Below are 24,637 nucleotides of genomic sequence, written 5' to 3' on the forward strand. Positions count from 1 at the left end.
ACGCAAGATCTCCCCCCATGGGGTCAAAATGATCACAAGAACGGTGAGCAAAAATCCCAGAACCACACGGGGGGACCTAGTGAATGACCTGCAGAGAGCTGGGACCAAAGTAACAAAGCCTACCATCAGTAATACACTACGCCGCCAGGGACTGAAATCCTGCAGTGCCAGACGTGTCCCCCTGCTTAAACCAGTACATGTCCAGTGCCGTCTGAAGTTTGCTAGAGAGCATTTGGATGATCCAGAAGAAGATTGGGAGAATGTCATATGGTCAGATGAAACCAAAATATAACTTTTTGGTAAAAACTCAACTCGTCGTGTTTGGAGGACAAAGAATGCTGAGTTGCATCCAAAGAACACCGTACCTACTGTGAAGCATGGGGGTGGAAACATCATGCTTTGGCGCTGTTTTTCTGCAAAGGGACCAGGACGACTGATCCGTGTAAAGGAAAGAATGAATGGGGCCATGTATCGTGAGATTTTGAGTGAAAACCTCCTTCCGTCAGCAAGGGCATTGAAGATGAAACGTGGCTGGGTCTTTCAGCATGACAATGAACCCAAACACACCGCCCGGGCAACGAAGGAGTGGCTTCGTAAGAAGCATTTCAAGGTCCTGGAGTGGCCTAGCCAGTCTCCAGATCTCAACCCCATAGAAAATCTTTGGAGGGAGTTGAAAGTCTGTGTTGCCCAGCAACAGCCCCAAAACACCACTGCTCTAGAGGAGATCTGTATGGAGGAATGGGCCAAAATACCAGCAACAGTATGTGAAAACATTGTGTAGACTTACAGAAAACGTTTGACCTCTGTCATTGCCAACAAATGGTATTTAACAAAGTATTGAGATAAACTTTTGTTATTGACCAAATACTTATTTTCCACCATAATTTGCAAATAAATTCATTAAAAATTCTACAATGTGATTTTCTGCATTTTTTTCTCATTTTGTCTGTCAGTTGAAGTGTACCTATGATGAAAATTACAGGCCTCTCTCATATTTTTAAGTGGGAGAACTTACACAATTGGTGGCTGACTAAATACTTTTTTTGCCCCACTGTATATACAGTACCAGTCAAAAGTTTGGACACACCTACTCATTCAAGGGTTTTTCTTTATTTTGACTATTTTCTACATTGTAGAATAATAGTGAAGACATCAAAACTATGAAATACACACATGGAGTCATGTAGTAACCAAAAAAGTATTAAACAAATCAAAATATATTTGAGATTCTTCAAAGTAGCCACCCTTTGCCTTGATGACAGCTTTGCACACTCTTGGCATTCTTTCAACCAGCTTCTTGAGGTAGTCACCTGGAATGCATTTCAATTAACAGGAGTGCCTTGTTAAAAGTTAATTTGTGTAATTTCTTTCCTCCTTAATGCGTTTGAGCCAATCATTTGTGTTGTGACAAGGTAGGGGTGGTATACAGAAGATAACCCTATTTGTTAAAAGACCATGTCCATATTATGGCTTTTTGGATTCCTTTCTCTGCAAGTTGAACGAGTGGATTACTCAATTCGATGGCGCCAACTAAACTGACTTTTTGGGATATAAAGAACGATTTTATCTTACAAAACGACCATGCATGTTGTAGCTGGGACCCTGTGGATTGCAAATCAGAGGAAGATTTTCAAAAAGTAAATTAATATTTAATCGTTATTTGTGATGTCAGGTGTTGGTTGAAAAATATTTTGATGTGGGGCGCCGTCCTCAAACAATCGCATGGCATGTTTTCGCTGTCAAGCCTATTGTAAATCGGACAATGCAGTTAGATGTACAAGACTTTAAGCTTTTAACCGACATAAGACACTTGTATGTACCTAAATGTTTAATATACATCATTTTTATGATTATTTATTTGAATTGCGCATCCTCCAATTTCACCGGAAGATGTTGACAGGTGTCCCGCTGATAGGACGCCTAGCCCTAAGAAGTTCAGTCAATCCGGAAAATTTCAAGAGCAAAAACCATCAAGCGCAATGATGAAACTGGCTCTCATGAGGACCGGCACAGGAAAGTAAGACCCAAAGATACCTCTGCTGCAGAAGATAAGTTCATTAGAGTTAACTGCACCTCAGATTGCAGCCCAAATAAATGCTTCACAGAGTTCAAATAACAGACACATCTCAACATCCATTATTCAGAGGAGACTTCGTGACTCAGGCCTTCATGGTCGAATTTCTGCAAATAAACCACCACTAAAGGACACCAATAAGAAGAAGAGACTTGCTTGGGGCAAGAAACACGAGCAATGAACATCAGACCGGTGGCAATCTGTCCTTTGGTCTGGAGTCCAAATTTGAGATTTTTGGTTCCAACCTCGGGGTCTTTGTGAGACGCAGAGTAGGTGAACGGATGATCTCCATGTGTGTGGTTCCCACCGTGGAGGAAGAGGTGTGATGGTGTGGGGATGCTTTGCTGGTGACTTCGCTTAGTGGGACTGTCCTTTGTTTTTCAACTGGACAATGACCGAACACACCTCCAGTCTGTGTAAGGTCTATTTGACCAAGCAGGAGATTGATGGAGTGCTGCGTCAGATGACCTGGCCTCCACAATCACCCAACGTCAACCCAATTGACATGACTTGGGATGAGTTGGACCACAGAGTGAAGGAAAAACAGCCAACAAGTGCTCAGCATACAGTATGTGAGAACTCCTACAAGACTGTTGTGAAAGCATTCCAGGTGAAGCTGGTTGAGAGAATGCCAAGAGTGTGCAAAGCTGTCATCAAGGCAAAGGGTGACTACTTTGAAGAATCTCAAATTTAAAATATATTTAGATTTAACACGTTTTTGGTTACTACATGATTCCATATGTATTATTTCATGGTTTTGATGTCTTCACTTTTATTCTACAATGTAGAAAATAGTAAAAAATTAAGGAAAACCCTTGAGTAGGTGGGAGTAGGTGTGTCCAAACTTTTGACTGGTACTGTATATATATATATATTTTTGCTAAACAGGTGTACCAATAAAACGTTATGAATGCGTTTAGACAGGCAGCCCACTTCTGATCTTTTTTTCACTAATTGGTTTTATGACCAGTCACATAAGATCTTTCCACAGCAGCTCTTTTTCAGAGCTGATCTGAATGGTCAAAAGACCAATTAGTGGAAAAGAAGATCAGAAATTAGCTGCCCGTCTGAACGCAGCCTATGAGCCACATAAATAAGAAGTATTATTGAGGTTGCATAGTGACCATTTGAGAATAATAATATACAAGGTATCGTTGTATATTAGACTAAATCCATGTGAATAATTTTGGGGCGGCAGGTAGCCTAGTGGTTAGAGCTTTAGGCCAGTAACCGAAAGGTTGATAGATTGAATCTCTGAGCCGACAATGTAAAAATCTGTTGTTCTGCCCTTGAACAAGGCAGTTAACCCACTGTTCCTAGGCTGTCATTGTAAGTAAGAATTTGTTCTTAACGGACTTTTCAAGTAATAAAAAATATGCAAAAAATATGCTGTGTCAGATCAAATGTATTGAGTGCACTGTCTCTCTAAGGTTAGACTTGACTGTGCTTTATTTCAGTTTCATAGCCATTGGTAGGGTTACTGAAGTTGGTGGGTACTTTTATTTGTCCTGTTACACACTTGTACAAGTGTGTAATGCAAATGTGTTTTTTGCATATCCCAACTCCCCCCCGAGACACCCGCGGAGAGTGGCTTCACAGACAGGGTCACCATTTTGCAGCACCCCTGGAGCAATTGGGGTTAAGTGCCTTGCTCAACTGCATTGCAACAGATTTTTAACTTTGTCAGCTCTAGAATTCGAACCAGCAGCATTTTGGTTACTGGCCTAACGCTCTAACCCGGAAACTATGGTGTGAGAGAGAAGAGGGAACTTCCCTCTCAATTATAGGTGAGGAATGACGAAATTCCCAGGTAGCCTATTGAAACGCATTGCTTAAATGAGGAATGACGAAATTCCCAGGTAGCCTATTGAAATGTATTGCTTAAATGACGAATGACGGAATTCCCAGGTAGCCTATCGAAACGCATTGCTTAAATGAGGAATGACGAAATTCCCAGGTAGCCTATCGAAACGCATTGCTTAAATGAGGAATGACGAAATTCCCAGGAAGCCTATTGAAACACATTGCTTAAATGTGGGTTCCTAGCAAGAGGTAGGACGTTCTATGACTCCTGTATGTCATACCAGTGCCATAAGCATACCCCTAACCACTTTCAATACAACGAGGCCCCCGCTTAACCATCAACGGACAACGAAGTATGCTAAGTTGAGAGCCTAGTCAGCCTAGTCAACTAGGTTAACAGAGGGTACTGTAACATAACATGAGTCAACTAACACATTCCTGCTCCAGTTTATTCCAGTTTATGAATGGAATAGATACTGAGTGTTTAGGTGATTCACTTAAGTGTTAGTAGTATGTGTTATTAAATATACCTTTGAAAACCAGGAAATAGGGGTGAAACAGTGAGTCAGCATTCAATTTCTACAGTAGATGACAAGTGTGTGAGTCTTTGAAGTTTTTGCTAGGGGAAATGCAGGAGCATATGTCTAGACAGCTGGTTCACAGACAACAAGGTAATAGAGCTGAGTCATTGTTTTTGTTAAGATCTCTTTTCGGTCTACCAAGAGCTGTATGTGGTTCCCTTCCACTTGCACACATCGCACTTATACAATCACACAATACAAATCCAATCTAATTTTATTCACACGCGCCGAATACAACAGGTTTAGACCTTACCGTGAAATGCTTACACACAAGCCCTTAACCAACAATGCAGTTCTATAAAATATTTACGAAATAAACTAAAGTACAAAATAAAGAGTAACACAATTAAAATAACAATAACGAGGCTAAATACAGGGGGTACCGGTACCGAGTCAATGTGCGGGGATACAGGCAAGTCGAGGTAATTTGTACATGTAGGTAGGAGTAAAGTGACTATGCATAGATAATAAACAAGAGGGGGGGTGACAATGTAAATAGTCCTGGTGGCATTTTATTAATTGTTCAGCCGTCTTATGGCTTAGCGGTAGAAGCTGTTAAGGAGCCTTTTGGACCTAGAATTGACGCTCCGGCACCGCTTTCCCTGCGGTAGCAGAGAGAACAGTCTATGACTTGAGTGACTGGAGTCTTTGACAATTTTTAGGGCTTTCCTCTGACACCCCCTAGTACATAGGTCCTGGATGGCAGGAAGCTTGGCCCCAGTGATGTACTGTGCCGTACGCCCTACCCTCTGTAGCGCCTTATGGCTGGATGCCGAGCAGTTGCCATACCAGGCGGTGATGCAACCAGTCAGGATGCTCTCGATGGTGCAGCTGTAGAACTGTTGAGGATCTGGGCACCCATGCCAAATCTTTTCAGTCTCCTGAGGGGAAAAGGTGTTGTCATGCTCTCTTCACGACTGTCTTGGTGTGTTTGGACCATGATATTTTTTTGGTGATGTGGACACCAAGGAACTCAAAGTTCTCAACCTGCTCCACTACAGCCCCGTCGATGTTAATGGAGGCCTGTTCGGCCTTCCTTTTCCTGTAGTCCACGATCAGCTCCTTTGTCTTGCTCACATTGAGGGAGAGGTTGCTGTCCTGACACCACACTGCCAGGTCTCTGACCTCCTCCCTATAGACTGTCTCATCGTTGTCTTTGATCAGGCCTCTGTTGTATCGTCGGCAAACTTAATGATGGTGTTGGAGTCGTGCTTGGCCACGCAGTCGTGGGTGAACAGGGAGTACAGGAGGGGACTAAGCATGCACTCAATGTTCTCATGCGGATCTTAATTTCTTGACGACATTAGTGCATCAAGAATGACAATGCAACTTATGTGGGCTTATTCTGTCAAATGTTTGAGTTACTACACACATGGGACTAATTTAAAAGGCAAATAGCAGTTTCATTTGTCATGTAAATAAACATTGACCCATCTTCTAAACACATACCATCGCACACATACTGTCCAGTCCATATTGTCCATTTCTTTATCAGTATTTGATACTTGTAAACAACATTGTCTACCTGTGAAACAGGAACCCATAACTTTAATTTACATGAAACATTGCTACACTACCGGTTCACAAAGACAGATTTTTAAACACATTCAAACCATGAATGAATCATTGCATCTCCTGGCCCACTTTTTTGAATAGATCTCTGTATTGGCAACAGGGCAGTATACTATTTGTTATCTATTATATACAAATAAGTGGTTAACCATTCCACAGGTATAGGTTCACTTTGTTGCATGATATGGCCAGTGGCAGAGTAACTAAAAGCAACCCAAAGGAAGAGGTTCCTTAGTGAGACACCATCAATGGAATAGGGCCATCCCAATGTGGAATGTGTGTATAATGAGCTTATGGTGTGTTGCCAATCCATTTCAGCCTACCAGCCTGCCAGCCTCTGAAAAATCAAATAGAGGTTTGCTCAACTTTCCACACAACCACATTTCTTTTCACCCTCACATCACGCCACTCAGTCAGCCATCCCCTGCTTCTCTCCCACTGGGTAGAACGGGAGAAGGGGAGGGGAGCTCTAACATTCCCCCCAACCCCTTTTTCTGCTTCTCTTCCGCAGTGTAGGGGATGGAGAAGGAGGGCCGAAGGAACTGAGCAACTGTGTGAACGTGAGTGAGGTTGCGTAGGGAGAGTGTGGGTACGGGCCAATGGAATTTCACTGATTGACTCACATAAGGAGTGGTGGCGCTGTGGAAAGGCAGGCATGTGCTCCTCATTAGTATAGCGAGGGGTCAGTATCCCTGCCTGCCATGGGTGGGCCAGTCGTGTATAGCCGTAGCACAATTTTGGTGACCTTATGACCTTTTTTAAGACAAGGTTTGATCCCACCCAGGAACACACAATTATTTACAATACTTTTCACACCGTACTTAATAAAACATTAATCATATGATAACGTTTACTCTGTTGATAGGGATCAATGGCGGACTATAGACAACAGAGCAGAATGCCACAAGATAAAAACCTAATATTCAATATCTGTAAATCGGACTAAATATTAGCACTTCACTCCACATACTCCTATACTGGTGGGAAATAACCTTCAATCTGGATAACACAAAACAAAATGATAAGACTAGAGATATGTATCAACCAATATTACCAATACATTCAACACCAAAACATGTTGAAGAATAAGCACAGAGAACCAATCCCCAAAAGAAGACTAGACTCCTCGACTGGCACAAACGATGTATGCTTTTCACCACCAGGAACGGTAAGCGTAGAAACTAACTTGCTAAAGTCGATCAATTATATTGGGCTTACTTGAACTTGAGATAAGTGACGAAAAATATGCGACAATAGAGAAAGAAAGAAAGAAACAAGCTTAAAGGTGCAGTCAGTACTATTGAAACGGACGTTACTCTGAGAGAAGTCTTACTTAAAATACAGACTAGATCTAGGCTGGAAAATATGGGATTTACCGGTATTATTAAAGGGAATGAGGGTGACGATCCAGAGAGTTTGGTGTGTTTTTGTGATTGGAAAAGTGTGGGGAAAAATGGAAATGGTTGCAAATGCCAGAGCCCATGTGTGTCTGTGAGCAGGAGTTGTGACAGAGTTTTCTATTTTGTGCAGATATGGGATATACATTTGAAAATAAATGACAAATAGGCTATTTATTTATTGTCCTATCATGATGGAACGGTCCCCAACCCTATACCCTAGACACCCACCTGAGCAACCCACACACTAAGGAGAAGTCCTTATCTGTTTTATAGGCCTACTGCAAGTAGCCTATACGTGGCCAAGACAGATAGATAAACGCGGTCAGAGACCCACTAAAGCAACACTGTCCCCTCAAGAGTCTGAGCCTGCCTGGCAAGGTTGGCCAAACAAAGCCAAAGCCCCCAGGTGGGTGAGCGTTATATACAAGGAATTTCTCAAAGCTGCTAATGAGAAACTTGACGACCTTGTACCAAGCTGGTGGGAATTCTGGTGGAGATACAGTACATCTGATCTGGCAGACTCACTAAAGACAAATGCTTCGTTTGTGAATTATGTTTGAGTGTTGGAGTGTGCCCCTGGCTATTCGTCAATAAAACAATTGTGCCGTCTGGTTTGCTTAATATAAGGAATTTTAAATTATATCTGCTTTTACTTTTGATACTTAACTACACTTTAGCAATTCCATTTACTTTTGATACTTAAGTAGTTTTAAAACCAAATACTTTTAGACTTTTACTCAAGTAGTATTTTACTGGGTGACTTTGACTTTTTCTTCAGTCATTTTATATTAAGGTATTTCTACTTTTACTCAAGTATGACAATTTAGTACTTTTTCCACCACTGCTGTAAAGACAGTTGTACATTTGTCCACATGTCGGCGCCAAATGACGACAAATGCGTCTGACCGTCCATATAGCTCCCACCGTCCATACTGTACATGGTCCGTGCACGTGGTCCGTTTTGACAAAGCTCTTAAAAAGGAAAGAAGAGAACATTTATATTTATCCTACTGTTTTTACTAAACAAATGTCCACGATTTCTGTATATATGGTCCATGCCTTACATACTGGTTATTGCTTTGGAAGTGTACCAATAATGCATTTTCAAAGTAAAATAATATTGTGTTAATATGAATGAGAATAAAAATGAGAAAAACAGCTATATAAATAATAGCCATAATAATAGTCCTAATAAATAATTATGGATGATTAGGATGATTATTTATTATGTGATATCCAATTGATTGATTTAACCCTTGTGCTTTGCTAGGGGGGGGGGGGGGGGGGGGGGGGGGGATGACATCCATTGTGGATTGGGTCAGATTGACACACACAGTTTAAACACACTCAAGACAGTCAAAGAACCAAGTAAAAACAGACCAAACTTTATTTGTCTTCTCAGACCTTACAGAAAGAAAGAAATACAAGAACATTTCATTTCAAAAACAATATATTTGAGAACTTTTTGTTAAACATATTTCCTTTCTCACAAACAAGCCTTTTCTGTTTCCCTAAGCAGGCATTGTTTTTGAATTCCCGGTAACAGTAACACTTAGGTGTGATTTGACTCTATTGGTCAAAATGATCCATTCAGTCTTTCTCTCCACATGTTGAACACAATGTACATGTGTGCTTTCTGCAGATGTGTTCATTGCATTCTACACAAGTGGTGCTGGCTTTACCGTCTTGGCGAGGGGGGGGGGGGGGGGGGGGGGGCAAATTGTGTAGGCCCTGGAACAATTATTTTGATTACACTGGAAGCTGACAGTCTACCTTGACTTCCTTACAGTACCTTGTTTAGACTTTCATGTCCTCTCATCTGATGGAGGGGATGGTATACCAGACCCCTCCTCTGAATCCTCTTCACCAAAGAAAAAATGCATTATCTGGATCATCAACAGCATTGTCCTCTGAAATGTCTTCTGTCTCTGAAACCTCTTCCTCTATTTCACTGTCACAGTCCAGAATTTGTGACGAGGCTTCGTTGACTGAAATTTTTTTGGGAGCTCATTTTTGCAGTGTCTGTGTCAGAGATCTGCTGCTCTCGCACTGAGAAGGAGAAGCTTGGGGAAAGCTCCTTTTCACCCAAACAGAATTATAAAAGTGCAACCAGAACCAGTCAAAACAAAACACATCAAAGACACTTGTTTATTTTGGACCTGTGCAAATATCTGTACACATGAAAGCCTCCTTGGTCAAAATGACGCACCAACTCATGTTTGAATACAAAATCTACAGACATTCCACAACACATCAGTGTGTCCACATTTTGAAGTTAGGTTTATGACCCTAAATTAGGAAAAGTCATTTAATTTCATGGCAAAAAAGAGAGGTAAACTAGTATTTTAGACAACTCAAAAGCAGAAATGGGTCAAATTGAACCTCAACATAACAGGAGGGTTAACAATTGAAAACACATACAAATGTTACAACCCGAAACAGATACATATACATGTACCAAAAACTGTTGAGGATATAAACACAATAAAGTCCAAATACTTTAGTATTGTGTGCCAAAACGTTTGTTGACAGCGTCAGATAGCCTATGATGGTAAAGTAAATCTTCCCTATGGCCGACAAACTTTAGTGTGGTATTAGCCTGGTGTCTCAAATAACAATGGATACTTAGTCGCAACAGTGTAGGGCTGTAGGCTGTATTTCTTTCAGTTTTGTTATCAATATTCAGTGGGGAAAACAAGGAAAAGTCTCAACACACGTCCAGTCAGATGCACATTTATTTTGATTGTAGTTACGCTTTCGGTCAGTCGACCTTCATCGGAGCATTTCTCCAAAAACCATAGTGATAGATAAGGACACACAGAGAGCCAGAGGTCAACTGACCGAAAGTATAGCTACGATCAAAATACTTTTTGGATCTACCTGGAAGTGTGCGGATACTTTTTCTTGTTGTTAATTCTTTCACTAATCGATTTTGGATGTGCGATAGATTCTGCCTGTTATACGTTTTTAGAAAATGTGTTACTTTTCTTGTCAATCTTTACACAATAGAATAAAATAAGACGAAAAAACAATGTTCAGTGATTGAATACACTGTAAATACTTTTGTTTTATTGTTTTAAATTCTCACTATGTGGATGCCAAAATAGACTGGATGCAGAAGAGACCAAATACCTCCAAGAGGAAGATGATTGGTTAAAATGTTCCCCTCCCGGCTCCCCTCGACTAGAGCGTAATAGTTTGCGTAGGAGCTTGGAATGAGCATCATACATAAATATGGACCAGGCATCCAAGAACCTCAGAATCACTGTGACCAGAAGTGAGCAGGAGTCGACTGGAATTTGACATTTTATACCGGATTGCGATTCAATAGAATCTTTCGGGGATGAATAGAGTAATCTGTATAATTTTGCTCTTGACTGTGGGGCTCTACTTCTGCGAAGGAGGTGAGCATATTTATTTTGATTCTCATGTGAATATTTTTTTCATCTTTAGTTATTCTATTGTGAATAACTAAATTATACCTTTACTGTACAGCAGGTGTTTTCGATTTATCTGAATTGTTTGTTAAAGATTATAATGCTTGTAATGAAAAAAAAATTGTCATTAATAATACTTTTGTATAGCCTTCTAAACTTTTGCCGTATCTTTTCAGTTGATCCTTGCTGTGCACAGCCTTGTGAAAATAGGGGGTTATGTAATTCAAAAGGCTTTGACAACTATGAGTGCGACTGCACAAGGACTGGATATTATGGAAAGAACTGCACAACTCGTAAGTAAAACATTTTTCAGTAATACAGATTATTTCAACGATATAATGGGGCATTCTTATTACCGCGATTTATTCGTTATTGTTGTCATACATATTTCCCACTTCTATCCACTCTGCAGCTGAATTCCTAACATGGATAAAAATATCATTGAAACCAGCTCCGAACACTATTCACTACATCCTTACTCACTACAAAGGGTTGTGGAACGTCATCAACAAGATCACCTTTGTGAGAAACGCTATAATGAGCTATGTCCTGACATGTAAGTTGAAATAGTAAAACCTTTTCGTTAGCGCATTATAGAAGTTTGCATTAAGATTTGTTAATGAATGAAAGAAAGTTGACTCAATTAATTATGTGGATATATGGTATTTACTGACATGGGAAGTATGGAGATAAAGTAAGAATATAATAAATAAATAAATAACACATTGAAAATATATTTTTTATTTTTACATTCAATTTAAAAGATTAGGTCCTTGCTCAGCTTCCTAACAAAAGAAATATTTCTGCCTTTGCCTCTATAGCCCGCTCACATTTGGTGGACAGCCCACCGACTTACAATGCTGATTATGGCTACAAGAGCTGGGAGGCCTACTCCAATCTGTCTTACTACACACGGACGCTCCCCCCATTGCCAAAGGACTGCCCTACACCTATGGGAACCGCAGGTAATGAGTTCACGCCTAACCAGTCTTTTGGGATTCCTTACAGTTTACCTGAGATTATGGAAACCTTAAAAATTCCCCTCCGATGGGTTACTCAATCATTCCCACCAGTCGAAAGTCACAGACTTCCCAAGAGTCCAAAAGGAGACGGAACAATAACGCAGTCATATGAACATTATTTTAACTGTCTTTATTAACCAAATACATTTTTTGTTGAGATAGAACCCCAATTATGTTCCTAACATCTTTTTTTGTCTCTTGATAGGAAGAGCAGTGCTCCCGGATGTCAAGCTCGTGGTGGAGAAGGTTTTGTTGAGGAAGCGGTTCATTCCGGATCCTCAGGGTTCCAATCTCATGTTCGCCTTCTTCGCCCAGCACTTCACCCACCAGTTCTTCAAATCAGACTTCATGAAAGGACCAGCTTTCACCAAAGCCTTGGGCCATGGCGTAAGTCTAATTTACAATACATGACAAATAGTGCGTCTGTCACATGAAAATATGTTTCCATTTTGTTTCATGGTTGACTTTAACTTAGGCTTAGAGTGTATGTTTGGACTCACTTTCTACCTCTGTGTTTCAGGTGGACTTAAACCATGTTTACGGAGACACTCTGGAGAGACAGCACAAGCTGAGGCTGTTCAAGGATGGCAAACTGAAGTATCGGGTTTTGAACGGCGAGGTCTACCCCCCATTGGTAAGGGAGGTTGGGGCCGAGATGCACTACCCACCCCAAGTGCCCGAGGAGCACCGCTTCGCTGTGGGCCACGAGCATTTTGGCTTGGTCCCCGGGCTCATGATGTATGCCACCATCTGGCTGCGCGAGCACAACCGTGTCTGTGACGTCCTGAGGCAGGAGCATCCCGAATGGGACGACGAACGCATCTTCCAGACCACACGCCTCATCCTAATTGGTGAGTCACCAGTACCAAAAGTGGACACGCATACTGTACCTACTGGTCATAAACACTTCAGGTCCTTATAATGGGAATCGTATATGATCAAATTATGGCAATATTCAAGTATGTTCTAGAAACTGTACAATGCATACAGATGAAAACAGCTCTGTATAAAACAGATCAAAACTCTATATTTGGGTGTCAGGTGTTTATTGAGAAATGTCTCACCAACCTCAAGGAGTGTTGTCATGCATTCTCTTACTCCCGCCCTCCCTTCTTTCCTGGCTCGCAGGCGAGACCATTAAGATCGTGATTGAGGACTATGTCCAGCACCTGAGTGGCTACCACTTCCAGCTCAAGTTCGACCCAGAGCTCCTCTTCAACCAGCGTTTCCAGTACCAGAACCGTATCGCAGCTGAGTTCAATACCCTCTACCACTGGCACCCGCTGATGCCTGAAACCTTCAGCATTGAGGACCGCGCCTACACCTACCCCCAGTTTGTCTTCAACAACTCCCTGGTCACAGAGCACGGCATCAACAACCTGGTGGAGTCCTTCACCAAGCAGATCGCTGGAAGGGTGAGTTGTCTGGTGGGGTGGACACCGTGGGGTCCAATGAGGAATAGCGGAAATGAGTGGACACTAAGATCCTAACAGCAATAGTCTTACATTGGGGCCTAAGTGACAATTCTTATATCAACTTTATATGCTAAATAATGAATAAATGAGTGGAGCTGTATAAGGGCACTGGAGTTTGGTAGGTGTTCACTTCGTAGGGCAACAACACCTATATCTAATGGTGGAAATATATTAACGAGAATGACAACAGACACCATACCCCAACAAGATATTTTTACAGAGAAAAAAAGGTGTCAAAAGTTGATATTGACCGAGGATCTTGATTCCCTTTGGTTCCCAGGTGGCTGGTGGACGGAACCTGCCTCCTGCACTAGTGGGCGTGGCAGCTAAGGCCCTGGAGCACAGCAGAGACATGCGTTACCAGTCCCTCAACGCCTACAGGAAACGCTTCAACATGAGGGCCTACACCTCCTTTGAGGACCTCACAGGTGAGAACTGAAATTGTACACACCCTATTATGATATGTGTATATCCTCAATCGAATAGTTACTTAGTTACTAGGTGAAAGGTAACATTTAGTAAGCACAGGTCCATGGCAACTGAAGTAGTCCCTGGATAAAGTGACAGGATTGGTTCAGCTCTTTTGTTATTGGCATCGTTACCACCTTCATGACAGCTGCTGATAGAGAGTGGGCAGGGAGTGAGTGGGCAGGGAGGGAGTGATCCAAGTGTATGGTGTCTGTACTTGTGTTATTGAGTTCCCATAAAGACCAAAACACAGACTTGTCATAGCATGCACTTTGTTTGTCAACTTATTTTTTGGGGGGAGGTGAGGATGTATTGCATGCCTTTCTTTTGCTGCATTGTGGTATAGACATTTGTGAGTAGCAGGCTAGATTTATTAACCCTTTGTTTGTTGTTCTGTTGGTGTTGCAGGAGAGACAGAGCTGGCTGCGGAACTAGAGAGTCTATATGGGGATGTAGATGCTGTGGAGCTGTACCCAGGCCTTCTGGTGGAGCGCCCCAGACCTAACGCTGTTTTCGGGGAGACTATGGTCGAGATGGGTGCACCCTACTCCCTGAAAGGTCTCCTGGGAAACCCCATTTGCTCGCCGGAATACTGGATGCCCAGCACGTTCGGCGGGAGTGTGGGCTTTGACATCGTCAACACTGCTTCATTGGAGAGGCTGGTGTGCAGCAATGTCAAGGGTTCTTGTCCGATGGTGTCCTTTCAAGTGCCTGATTTTTTGAGAGCATTTGAGTCGGCGTCAGTCAACACAAGTGAGGCCCACCTGAGTGACATGAACCCAGGTGTTCTGTTCAAAGAAAGGACTTCAGAGCTTTAAATAACTTAAACACTAGGTTCTATTCAAGTACACAAATACACAGTTTCTCAGTGTTCTAAAGATGGTCTCGTTTTAGCTTAATTTGCTTTATTTAGTTATTTATTATTGATTAATTTATGTATTTAATATTTATTTTGTACTGTTGAATATTGAGTTGTTATTAAGTTATTAAGTCATTATTATGTTTTTAAATATGGATACCTATTACAAATGTCTTACATGAACAAAAGCAAGTTAGTTTACTCTGTATACAATGTGGAACTTGAAGGAGTTGCATTTACTTGAAGAAAATAACTATTAGCAATACTTGTATGTTGTTCAGCTACTGAATGGATACAGCTGGGCTGTATTTGTCAATACTTTTTTTGTTACTTTAAAGACAAAGACTTTATTATTGTAAATGGATGAAGTGTATAATGGATGTAGAAATATACCGTTTTTTCAGAAAGTATGAAGACACAGTATTTTTCTCCAGCTCCATCCCTCAGCTGTTTACCAAAGACAGTGGCGGGCTGTCTGTTTTTTGTTATTGTTTCAACTGCGGATTGCCCCTTAAATGTTATGAAAGTCATAATTTACATTCCAACTAAAATGGTTAGGCACTTGAGAAAACATTAAAAGACAATCGATCTGTCAAGATTATAATTTTATTAGTCTGATTCAATATATTATATTCATGTCACTATGTCACCCCTTGACCTTTTCCACATTTTGTTGTGTTACTGCCTGAATAAAAAAATGATTAAATTGAGATTGTTTTGTCAATGACCTATACACAATATCCCATAATGTCAATGGAAAATGATCTTTTTTGACATTTTTACAAAATTTGAAATATCTTGAGTCAATTCAACCCCTTTTTTGTGGTAAGCCCAAATAGGCTCAGGAGTAAAAAAAAATTGCTTAACAAGTCACATAAGTTGCATGGGCTAATAATGTTTAACATTACTTTTTAATGACTACCTCGTCTCTCTACCCCACACATACAATTATCTGTTAGGTCCCTCAGTCCAGCAGTGAATTTCAAACACATATTCAACCACAAAGATCAGGAAGGTTTTCTAATGCCTTGCAACGAAGGCCACCTAGAGTACCTTGAAAAAGTATTCATCCCACTTGGCGTTTTTTCCTATTTTGTTGCATTTAACCTTTAATTTAAATAGATTTTTATTTGGATTTCATGTAATGGACATACACAAAATCTTCCAAATTTATGAAGTAAAAAGAAAAAAAAAACTTGTTTCAAAAAATTCAAAAAAATACAAAACTTAAAAGTGGTGTGTGTATATGTATTCATCCCCTTTGCTACAAAGCCCCTAAATACAGTGCCTTGCGAAAGTATTCGGCCCCCTTGAACTTCGCGACTTTTTGCCACATTTCAGGCTTCAAACATAAAGATATAAAACTGTATTTTTTTGTGAAGAATCAACAACAAGTGGGACACAATCATGAAGTGGAAAGACATTTATTGGATATTTCAAACTTTTTTAACAAAAAACTGAAAAATTGGGCATGCAAAATTATGCCCAATTAAGCCTGAAATGTGGCAAAAGGTCGCAAAGTTCAAGGGGGCCGAATACTTTCGCAAGGCACTGTACATTCTGGTGCAACCAATTACCTTCAGAAATCACATAATTAGTTAAATAAAGTCCACCTGTGTGCATTCTAAGTGTCACACGATCTCAGTATATATATACCTGTTCTGAAAGGCCCCAGAGTCTGCAACACCATTAAGCAAGGGGCACCATCAAGCAAGCGGCACCATGAAGACCAAGGAGCTCTCCAAACAGGTCAGGGACAAAGTTAAGGAGAAGTACCAATCAAGGTACAAAGAATGGAGAGTCAGTTCTTCCATGGAATTGCTCGGCTTTGTTACTGTTTGCAATAAAGTCTATTTGAATTCACAAGCTCTGGTATCGGAGAGATATTTGATTCAATATTTCCACGACAGTACCTGATGTGGCAAAGCAATTCCCTTTTGTCATGAAAACAAGGAGTTATGTTTGTGGCAGCACATTACTGAGTACCATTCTCCATATTTTCAATCACAGTGGTGGCTGCATCATATTATGGGTAATATGGGTATGCTTGTAATCGTTATGGACTGGAGAGGTTTTCAGGATAAAAAAGAAATGTAATGAGCTAAGCACAGGCAAAATCCCAGAGGAAAACCTGGTTCAGTCTGCTTTCTACCAGACACAGAGATGAATTCACCTTTCAGCAGGACCACAACCTAAAACACAAGGCCAAATCTACATTGAGATGCTTACCAAGCAGACAATGAATGTACAGTTTTGACTTATATCTATCTCAAACTCTATGGTAAGACCTGAAAATGGTTGTCTAGCAATGATCAACCAATTTGAAAGAGCTTGAATAATTTTGCATAGAATAATGGGCAAATGTTGGACAATCCAGGTTTGGAACGCTGTTAGAGACTTAAAGACTCGCAGCTGTAATCGCTGCAAAAGGTTCTTCTACAAAGTATTGACTCAGGGGTGTGAATACTTATGTAAATGAGGTATTTCTGTATTTCATTTCCCAATACATTTGAAAACTTTCTAAAAACATGTTTTCACTTTGTCGTTATTGGGTATTGTGTGGATAGGTGAGATTTTTATTTTTATCCGTTTAGAATTCAGGTTGTAACACAACATGTGGAATAAGTCAAGCGGTGTGAATACTTTCTGAAGGCACTGTAAACACTTTGTTGCAATAACTGTCTCCACTCTTCTGGAACGGCTTTCCACTATATGATGGAACATTGCTGTGGGGACTTCCATTCAGCCACAAGAGCATTACTGAGGTCGGGCACTGATGTTGAGCGATTAGACCTGGCTTGTGGTCGTCGTTCCAATTCGTCCCAAAGATGTTCGATGGGTTTGAAGTCAGGGCTCTGTGCAGGCCAGTCAAGTTCTTCCACACCGGTCTCGACAAACAATTTCTGTATTGACCTCGTTTTGTGCACAGGGAATTGTCATGCTGAAACAGGAAAGGGCCTTCACCAAACTGTTGCCACAAAGTTGAAAGCACAGAATCATCGAGATTATTTTTACGTGTTACACGCTTCAGCATTTGGCGGTCCCGTTCTGTGAGCTTGTGTGACCTACCACTTTACAGCCGAGCCGTTGTTGCTCCTAGACATTTCCACTTCACAATAACAGCACTTACAGGGCAGACATTTGATGAACTGACTTGTTGGAAAGGTGAAATCCTATGACGGTGCCGCGTTGAAAGTCAATGAGCTCTTCAGGAAGGCCATTCTAATGTTTGTCTATAATTTTTGTAAATTTTGTTTCACTTTTATTTAACCAGGTAGGCCAGTTGAGAACAAGTATTCATTTACAACTGCGAGCTGGCCAAGATAAAGCAAAGCAGTGCGACACAAACAGCACAGAGTTACACATGTGATAAACAAATGTACAGTCAATAACACAATAGAAAAATGTGCAGTGTGTGCAAATGATTCATTTTCTAAAATGGATTAAATAATTTTTTCCCCTCATCAATCTACTCACAATAACCCATAATAACAAAGAGAAAACAGGTTTTTAGAAGGTTTGCAAATTAAAAAACAAAAAACAGAAATCCCTTATTTACAAAAGTATTCAGACCCTTTGCTATGAGACACAAAATTGAGCTCAGGTGGATCCTGTTTCCATTGATCATCCTTGTGATTTTTCTACAACTTGATTGGAGTCCACCTGTGGTAAATTCAATTGATTGGACATGACTTGGAAAGGCACACACCTGTCTATATGAGGTCCCAGAGTTGATAGTGCATGTCAGAGCAAAAAACAAGCCACGAGGTTTACGGAATTGTTCGTAGACGAGGCACATTCTTAAATGGAAGAAGTTTAGAACCACCAAGACTCTTCTTAGAGCTGGCCGCCCGGCCAAACTGAGCAATTGGGGGAGAAGGGCCTTGGTCAGGGAGGTGACCAAGAACACGACGGTCACTCTGACAGAGCTCCAGAGTTCCTCTGTGGAGATGCAAGAACCTTCCAGAAGGACAACCATCTCTGAAGTACTCCAGCAATGAGGCCTGTATGGTAGAGTGTCCAGACGGAAGCCACTACTCAGTAAAAGGCACATGACAGCCGCTTGGAGTTTGCCAAAAGGCACCTAAAGGACTCTCAGACCATGAGAAACAAGATTCTCTGGTCTGATGAAACCAATATTGAACTCCTTGGCCTGAATGCCAAGCATCACATCTGGAGGAAACCTGGCACCATCCCTACAGTGAAGCATGATGGTGGCAGCATCATGCTGTGGGGATGTTCTTCAGTGGCAGGGACTGGGAGACTGGTCAGGATCGAGGGAAAAATGAACAGAGCTCAGAGAGAGATCCTTGATGAAAACCTGCTCCAGAGCGCTCAGGACCTCAGAATGGGGTGAAGGTTCACCTTCCAACGAGTCAAGGACGCAAAGCACACAGCCAAGACAACGCAGGAGTGGCTTTGGGACAAGTCTCTGAATGTCTCCGGAGAGACCTGAAAATAGATGCTCCCCATCTAAGCTGACAGAGCTTGAGAGGATCTGCAGAGAATAGTGGGATATAATCCCCAGATACATGCGAGCCAAACTTGGCGTCATACCCAAGAAGACTTGAGGCTGTAATCGCTGCCAAATGTGCTTCAACAAAGTACTGAGTAAAGTGTGTGAATACTTATGTTAATGTGATATTTATGTTTTTTTTTTTTTTATACATTTGCAAAAATGTAAAAAATATATTTATGGGGCATTGTGTGTAGATTGACGAGGAAAAAACAAACAATTTAACCAATTTTAGAGTAAGGCTTTAATGTAACAAAATGTGGAAAAATTGAAGGGGTCTGAATATTTTCCGCACGCACTGTATATCCACAGGAGTACCATTAAATAAACTTATCAAAGCCTTGGTAGTGCATTCAGATTTCTATCGCCTGAAGACTTGGGATTGCATTTTCATGCATTTTGCGCTTTTTAAAAATGTAACCTTCATTTAACTAGGCAAGTCAGGACAATTCGAAAAGGGGAAAAAACGGAAGTGGTCACACTTTCCCATTGTATTGCCAACTTCTATTTAGGCTAGATCGGCACACCACTAGTATGTAGAGATGTTCGACTTGTCAACATCTCATGTCTAACATGGTATTACAGAGATGTTATTTGACTATGCATTTTTTATTTTTTTAAATAATCTATCTTACACGACACGCACAAGCACATGCACAGGCTTCGGCACCACACGGAGCTTGAAAAGGTGATGTGGAGGTGAGCTAGAGTCAGAGAGATGCTGTGTCACTAGTTAGCTGAGTCGGCACTTATAACCTGTCACCTGATTATTTTGTTGACTAGGTGGGCTAGTGTTAAAAGTCTATAGTTAGACTCGTGCCCATTCTTCACATTTAGGACTGGTTACATAGATAATGTGGATTTTGGCTAACATCAAACCAGATCTGTGTGTGACTTGTAAAGTTACTTCTGGCTTCCTTCTCATAGACAGCTTAGGATGTCCATGTGATGTATGCAGAGATGATAATCATCAGGATGTCTAAAATGGCATTCGCAGTCCCAGTAACACAGTCTGACAGGTTGGTATTGGTGTGTCTTAAAGAGAATACAGTCTGTGTCATGTATTGTCATGTTGTGTCTTGTTTCTGTCCTTTCCCTTCACCCTGTCTCCCTCTGCTGGTCGTTATTAGGTTACCTTTTCTCCCCCTCTTTCCCCCAGCTGTTCCTTGTCTCCTCCTAACTACCTCGTCACCCCTTTTCCCACCTGTTCCCTTTTTCCCTCTGATTAGTCCTCTATATCTCTCTCTGTTTTTGTTCCTGTCTTTGTCGGATTCTTGTTTGTGTTATTCATGCCTGAACCAGACTATCGTCATGTTTGCTGCAACCTTGTCCTGTCCTGTCGGAATCTGCCGGTCCATCTGAGCCTACGTTTGTTTTGTTATTAAAGAAGCTCTGTTTACGTTAATTCGCTTTTGGGTCCTCATTCACGCACCGTAACAGAAGAATCCGACCAAGAATGGACCCAGCGACTTCGGATCCTCTCCACTCAGCCGTCGAGATCCAGGGAGCGATGCTAGGCAGACACGAGCAGGAATTGTCTGCTGCTCGACATGCCGTTGAGACCCTGGCCAACCAAGTCTCCAACCTCACAGAACAGGTTCACCATCTCCGCCTCGATCCACCGGCCACTTCCAGGGCTTTCGAATCTCCGGAGCCCAGAATCAATAACCCGCCGTGTTACTCTGGGGAGCCCACTGAATGCCGCTCGTTCCTCACCCAGTGTGATATTGTGTTTTCTCTCCAGCCCAACACTTACTCCAGGAGCACTGCTCGTATCGCCTACGTCATATCTCTCCTTACTGGACGGGCTCGTGAGTGGGGCACGGCAATCTGGGAGGCAAGGGCTGAGTGTACTAACCAGTATCAGGACTTTAAGGAGGAGATGATACGGGTTTTTGATCGATCTGTTTTTGGGGAGGAGGCTTCCAGGGCCCTGCCTTCCCTATGTCAAGGTAATCGATCCATAACAGACTACTCTATTGAGTTTCGCACTCTTGCTGCCTCCAGTGGCTGGAACGAGCCGGCTTTGCTCGCTCGTTTTCTGGAGGGTCTCCGCGCAGAGGTAAAGGATGAGATTCTCTCCCGGGAGGTTCCTTCCAGCGTGGATTCCTTGATTGAACTCGCTATTCGCATTGAGCGACGGGTTGATCTTCGTCACCGAGCTCGTGGAAAGGAGCTCGCGTTCTCCGTTGCCCCCCTCTCCGCATCACTACCATCTTCCTCTGCCGGCTCGGGTGCTGAGCCTATGCAGCTGGGAGGTATCCGCATCTCGACTAAAGAGAGGGAACGGAGAATCACCAACCGCCTCTGTCTCTATTGCGGTTCCGCTGGTCATTTTGTCACTTCATGTCCAGTAAAAGCCAGAGCTCATCAGTAAGCGGAGGGCTACTGGTGAGCGCTACTACTCCTGTCTCTCCTTCAAGATCCTGCACTACCTTGTCGGTCCATCTACGCTGGACCGGTTCGTCAGCTTCCTGCAGTGCCTTAATAGACTCTGGGGCGGAGGGCTGTTTTATGGACGAGACCTGGGCTCGGGAACATGACATTCCTCTCAGACAGTTAAGGGAGCCCACGGCCTTGTTCGCCTTGGATGGTAGTCCTCTCCCCAGGATTCAGCGTGAGACGCTACCTTTAACCCTCACTGTCTCTGGTAATCATAGCGAAACCATTTCTTTTTTAATTTTTCGTTCACCTTTTACACCTGTTGTTTTGGGCCATCCCTGGCTAGTTTGTCATAATCCTTCTATTAATTGGTCTAGTAATTCTATCCTCTCCTGGAATGTCTCTTGTCATGTGAAATGTTTAATGTCTGCTATCCCTCCTGTTTCCTCTGTCTCTTCTTCACAGGAGGAGCCTGGTGATTTGACAGGGGTGCCGGAGGAATATCACGATCTGCGCACGGTGTTCAGTCGGTCCAGGGCCACCTCTCTTCCTCCACACCGGTCGTATGATTGTAGTATTGATCTCCTTCCGGGAACCACTCCCCCCCGGGGTAGACTATACTCTCTGTCGGCTCCCGAACGTAAGGCTCTCGAAGATTATTTGTCTGTAGCTCTTGCCGCCGGTACCATAGTCCCCTCCTCCTCTCCCGCCGGAGCGGGGTTTTTTTTTTGTTAAGAAGAAGGACGGGTCCCTGCGCCCCTGCATAGATTATCGAGGGCTGAATGACATAACAGTGAAGAATCGTTATCCGCTTCCTCTTATGTCTTCAGCCTTCGAGATCCTGCAGGGAGCCAGGTTTTTCACTAAGTTGGACCTTCGTAACGCTTACCATCTCGTGCGCATCAGGGAGGGGGACGAGTGGAAGACGGCGTTTAACACTCCGTTAGGGCACTTTGAATACCGGGTTCTTCCTTTCGGCCTCGCTAACGCTCCAGCTGTCTTTCAGGCATTAGTCAATGATGTCCTGAGAGACATGCTGAACATCTTTGTTTTCGTTTACCTTGACGATATCCTGATTTTTTCACCGTCACTCCAGATTCATGTTCAGCACGTTCGACGTGTCCTCCAGCGCCTTTTAGAGAATTGTCTTTTTGTGAAGGCTGAGAAGTGCACTTTTCATGCCTCCTCCGTCACATTTCTCGGTTCTGTTATTTCCGCTGAAGGCATTAAGATGGATCCCGCTAAGGTCCAAGCTGTCATTGATTGGCCCGTCCCTAAGTCACGCGTCGAGCTGCAGCGCTTTCTCGGCTTCGCGAACTTCTATCGTCGTTTCATCCGTAATTTCGGTCAGGTGGCAGCTCCTCTCACAGCCCTTACTTCTGTCAAGACGTGCTTTAAGTGGTCCGTTTCCGCCCAGGGAGCTTTTGATCTCCTCAAGAATCGTTTTACATCCGCTCCTATCCTTGTTACACCTGACGTCTCTAGACAGTTCGTTGTCGAGGTTGACGCGTCAGAGGTGGGCGTGGGAGCCATTCTTTCTCAGCGCTCCCTCTCTGACGACAAGGTCCACCCTTGCGCGTATTTTTCTCATCGCCTGTCGCCGTCGGAACGTAACTATGATGTGGGAAACCGCGAACTGCTCGCCATCCGCTTAGCCCTAGGCGAATGGCGACAGTGGTTGGAGGGGGCGACCGTTCCTTTTGTCGTTTGGACTGACCATAGGAACCTTGAGTACATCCGTTCTGCCAAACGACTTAATGCGCGTCAGGCGCGCTGGGCGCTGTTTTTCGCTCGTTTCGAGTTCGTGATTTCTTATCGTCCGGGCTCTAAGAACACCAAGCCTGATGCTTTATCTCGTCTCTTCAGTTCTTCAGTAGCCTCCACTGACCCCGAGGGGATTCTCCCTGAGGGGCGTGTTGTCGGGTTGACTGTCTGGGGAATTGAGAGGCAGGTAAAGCAAGCACTCACTCAAACTCCGTCGCCGCGCGCTTGTCCCAGGAACCTTCTTTTCGTTCCCGTTCCTACTCGTCTGGCCGTTCTTCAGTGGGCTCACTCTGCCAAGTTAGCCGGCCACCCTGGCGTTCGGGGTACGCTTGCTTCCATTCGCCAGCGTTTTTGGTGGCCCACCCGGGAGCATGACACGCGTCGCTTCGTGGCTGCTTGTTCGGTCTGCGCGCAGACTAAGTCCGGTAACTCCCCTCCTGCCGGCCGTCTCAGGCCGCTTCCCATTCCCTCTCGACCGTGGTCTCACATCGCCTTAGATTTTGTCACCGGACTGCCTTCGTCAGCGGGGAAGACTGTTATTCTTACGGTTGTCGACAGGTTCTCTAAGGCGGCTCATTTTATTCCCCTTGCTAAGCTTCCTTCTGCTAAAGAGACGGCACAAATCATCATCGAGAATGTTTTCAGAATTCATGGCCTTCCGTCAGACGTCGTTTCGGACAGAGGTCCGCAATTCACGTCTCAATTTTGGAGGGAGTTTTGCCGTTTGATTGGGGCTTCCGTCAGTCTCTCTTCCGGCTTTCACCCCCAGTCTAACGGTCAAGCAGAACGGGCCAATCAGACTATTGGTCGCATCTTACGCAGTCTTTCTTTTCGCAACCCTGCGTCTTGGTCAGAACAGCTCCCCTGGGCAGAATACGCCCACAACTCGCTTCCTTCGTCTGCGACCGGGCTATCTCCTTTTCAGAGTAGCCTCGGGTACCAGCCTCCGCTGTTCTCTTCTCAGTTCGCCGAGTCCAGCGTCCCCTCCGCTCAGGCTTTTGTCCAACGTTGCGAGCGCACCTGGAAGAGGGTCAGGTCTGCACTTTGCCGTTATAGGGCGCAGACTGTGAGGGCTGCTAATAAGCGTAGAACTAAGAGTCCTAGATATTGTCGCGGTCAGAGAGTTTGGCTCTCCACTCAGAACCTTCCCCTTAAGACCGCTTCTCGCAAGTTGACCCCGCGGTTCATTGGTCCGTTCCGTATTTCCCAGATCATTAATCCTGTCGCAGTTCGACTTCTTCTTCCGCGATATCTTCGTCGCGTCCACCCGGTCTTCCATGTCTC

General features: G+C 43.2%; 1 protein-coding gene across 2 annotated transcripts; it reads left to right on the plus strand.

The window, feature by feature from the left end:
* Window positions 1-10,712: 10,712 nt before the first annotated feature.
* Window positions 10,713-15,401, plus strand: cox-2 (cyclooxygenase-2). 2 transcript variants are annotated; one of them, NM_001124348.1, is given in 9 exon segments: window positions 10,713-10,834; window positions 11,044-11,160; window positions 11,280-11,423; window positions 11,689-11,832; window positions 12,095-12,276; window positions 12,410-12,740; window positions 13,018-13,304; window positions 13,645-13,792; window positions 14,241-15,401. In NM_001124348.1, coding segments are annotated over 9 exon segments (1,824 nt in total). In that variant the 5' UTR covers window positions 10,713-10,773; the 3' UTR covers window positions 14,651-15,401.
* Window positions 15,402-24,637: the final 9,236 nt, after the last annotated feature.

Source organism: Oncorhynchus mykiss, chromosome 8, assembly GCF_013265735.2.
Source record: "Oncorhynchus mykiss isolate Arlee chromosome 8, USDA_OmykA_1.1, whole genome shotgun sequence".
Classification (NCBI taxonomy): Eukaryota; Metazoa; Chordata; class Actinopteri; order Salmoniformes; family Salmonidae; genus Oncorhynchus; species Oncorhynchus mykiss.